General features: G+C 39.5%; 1 protein-coding gene across 1 annotated transcript; it reads right to left on the reverse strand.

The window, feature by feature from the left end:
• Positions 1–254: 254 nt before the first annotated feature.
• LOC104117168 (CDT1-like protein a, chloroplastic) lies at positions 255–1,868 on the reverse strand. The gene is made up of 3 exons (XM_009628176.2): positions 1,359–1,868; positions 963–1,164; positions 255–867 (listed from the first exon to the last, which is right to left on the reverse strand). Exons 1-3 carry the CDS (start codon positions 1,866–1,868, stop codon positions 791–793), a joined length of 789 nt encoding a protein of 262 aa, XP_009626471.2. The 3' UTR covers positions 255–790.
• Positions 1,869–2,181: the final 313 nt, after the last annotated feature.

The raw sequence follows: 2,181 nt of genomic DNA on the forward strand, positions 1-2,181 counted from the left end.
AAAATAGACATGGTAAAGTAAATAAATAAGATGGAGACTCGGTGGGTTATGACACGTAGCCTGGAATGCAGCTCACCATAAATTTCCCTCAGCAGCTGCGCCTACGCGCCAAGATGACCATCGATTGAACTTGTTAGATCCTGCACATTTTGTGCAGAAGTGTAGCGAGAGTATGTAAATCAATGCATACCCAGTAAGTATCTAGCCTAACACCGGAGAAGTAATGACGAGGGGTCGACATCAACACTTACTAGTGGTCCAATAAATAAAATACAAGAATTTTATGTAGACATGAAATACAACCATATCAATAGAATAAGAAACAGTAATTAACGTGATCCTTTCATGAAATATCAATTTAAAATTTCCATATAGTACACGCCATCTTAACAAATAAGAATCATCTAAGTAATTTATCCAATCTCCGGTCACAAGGGGATATCATGTAATTTTCAAGTTCAATCAAGAGGGAAAATCTTGTGGGTATTCGGACTCCCAGCGATTTTACGCACGAATTATGCCGAGGTCGTTCGGCCTGATCCATATAGTTGTGTACATACACTAGCGTTATAGGGCAATGAAACTGAAATTCTGCCCGATTCTCATATTTTTGTGTCTTATACCATGCTCTCTAGTGGGGCCCCAGCAACCGAAACCGAATCACCTAAAATTTTACTGGCCCATCAAAAATGACCTAAGGAACAATAGTCACCACCTCACCATGACCGTTACTTGTTTTTTGGTATTTTAGGGCCATAAAATCGAAATTTTGCCCGATTTCCAAATTTTTTTATGCTATAGCCCACATTTCATGGATCCATTCAGGAGCTATTTTTAGCAATAACCGGAGTTGCTCTTCAACTTCTCCTGCAAAGAAAGAAGACAAAGGTTTAAAGTCAGAAGCAACTTCAAAATGCCAAAGCACTCCAAGTATTTAAACGATTATCAACCGCCAGACTTACTTCTATCAGTAATCTCTAGATGGCTTGAAAGTACTTTGTGCATAAGCTCCTCTTTAGTAATCACAGAACGTTTAATTGATTGAAATAGGAAGTAAATCATGTCGAAGAACTTAGGTAAGCTCAAAATCATTTTCTTGCGCCATTTCGCTTGGGATATAGCTGGATCTTTCTCCTCTAATTGCTTTTGCTCCTTTTCTCTGATCTGCAGATCCATGAAACATTTAGCCGCTAACCTTTAGAAGTAGACCAAGAAATATAGAATATAGATTTCCTAATTTCTCAGTTCAATGGATCAATTTTTTTTTTTAATTTAATGATGCCATGCAAAATTAGTCAAAATTATATATTATCAACAAGGAAATGGTGTCTTGAAAGAAAAGTTCTTTCGTGTCTTACCGATAGCAGAAGATTCTCAGGAAGAATGTCAAAGATTTCATCATCTATTGACGATTCTCTACTATGGATGACTTCAGAAACCTTTGAACTCTTCACAGGAGTATCAAAGGTCAATGACCTAATACGAGGAGGGTGCCTAACTAGCTTTTGTGGTGATTCAGTTAACTCTCCATCCGGACTCATATAACATCTCTTGGTAGGTTGGAGCACAGGTGTAGAAGTCATCAATTTTGCTGGTGTAGATGTATGTTTTGCTGGAGTTTCGTCGAACCATCTCCACCCTTCATGTTTTTTTAATGGAGTTGTGGGTAAAGGAGATGGTGGTAAAGTACCAGAAAGAACCCCTCCTGCTGATAATTTTGCTCTGCTAGTTTGTGTCGAAAGCAATTTGGAAGGAGTTTTATCGGCAGATGTAGAGGTGTGGTTCTCAGTGGAATTCTCTGCAATCTGGGGTTCTGAGACTCGACAAAGTGAAGAACGAGGAAATTCGAATTTGGAAGGAATTTTCATGTGCTATAGTACACTCGATCCGGATCTTCCAAAATTTTTGTCGGCCCATCAAAACCGACCTAAGGAACAATAGTTGCCGCCTCGCCATGGCTGTTCATCATATTTTTGCGTTTTAGGGCCATAAAATAGGAATTCTACCCAATTTCTCAATTTTCATGTGCTATAATAGCCCACGCGAGCTGGTGGGACCTATACCACCAGACCCTGATTGCCTAAAATTGCGCCGGCCCATAAAAAACGACCAAAGGAATAATAAACACCGCCTCGCCATGACCGTTTCTCATGTTTTGGGCGTTTTAGGGCCATAAACTGG

Source organism: Nicotiana tomentosiformis, chromosome 5 (assembly GCF_000390325.3).
Source record: "Nicotiana tomentosiformis chromosome 5, ASM39032v3, whole genome shotgun sequence".
NCBI classification, from domain to species: Eukaryota; Viridiplantae; Streptophyta; class Magnoliopsida; order Solanales; family Solanaceae; genus Nicotiana; species Nicotiana tomentosiformis.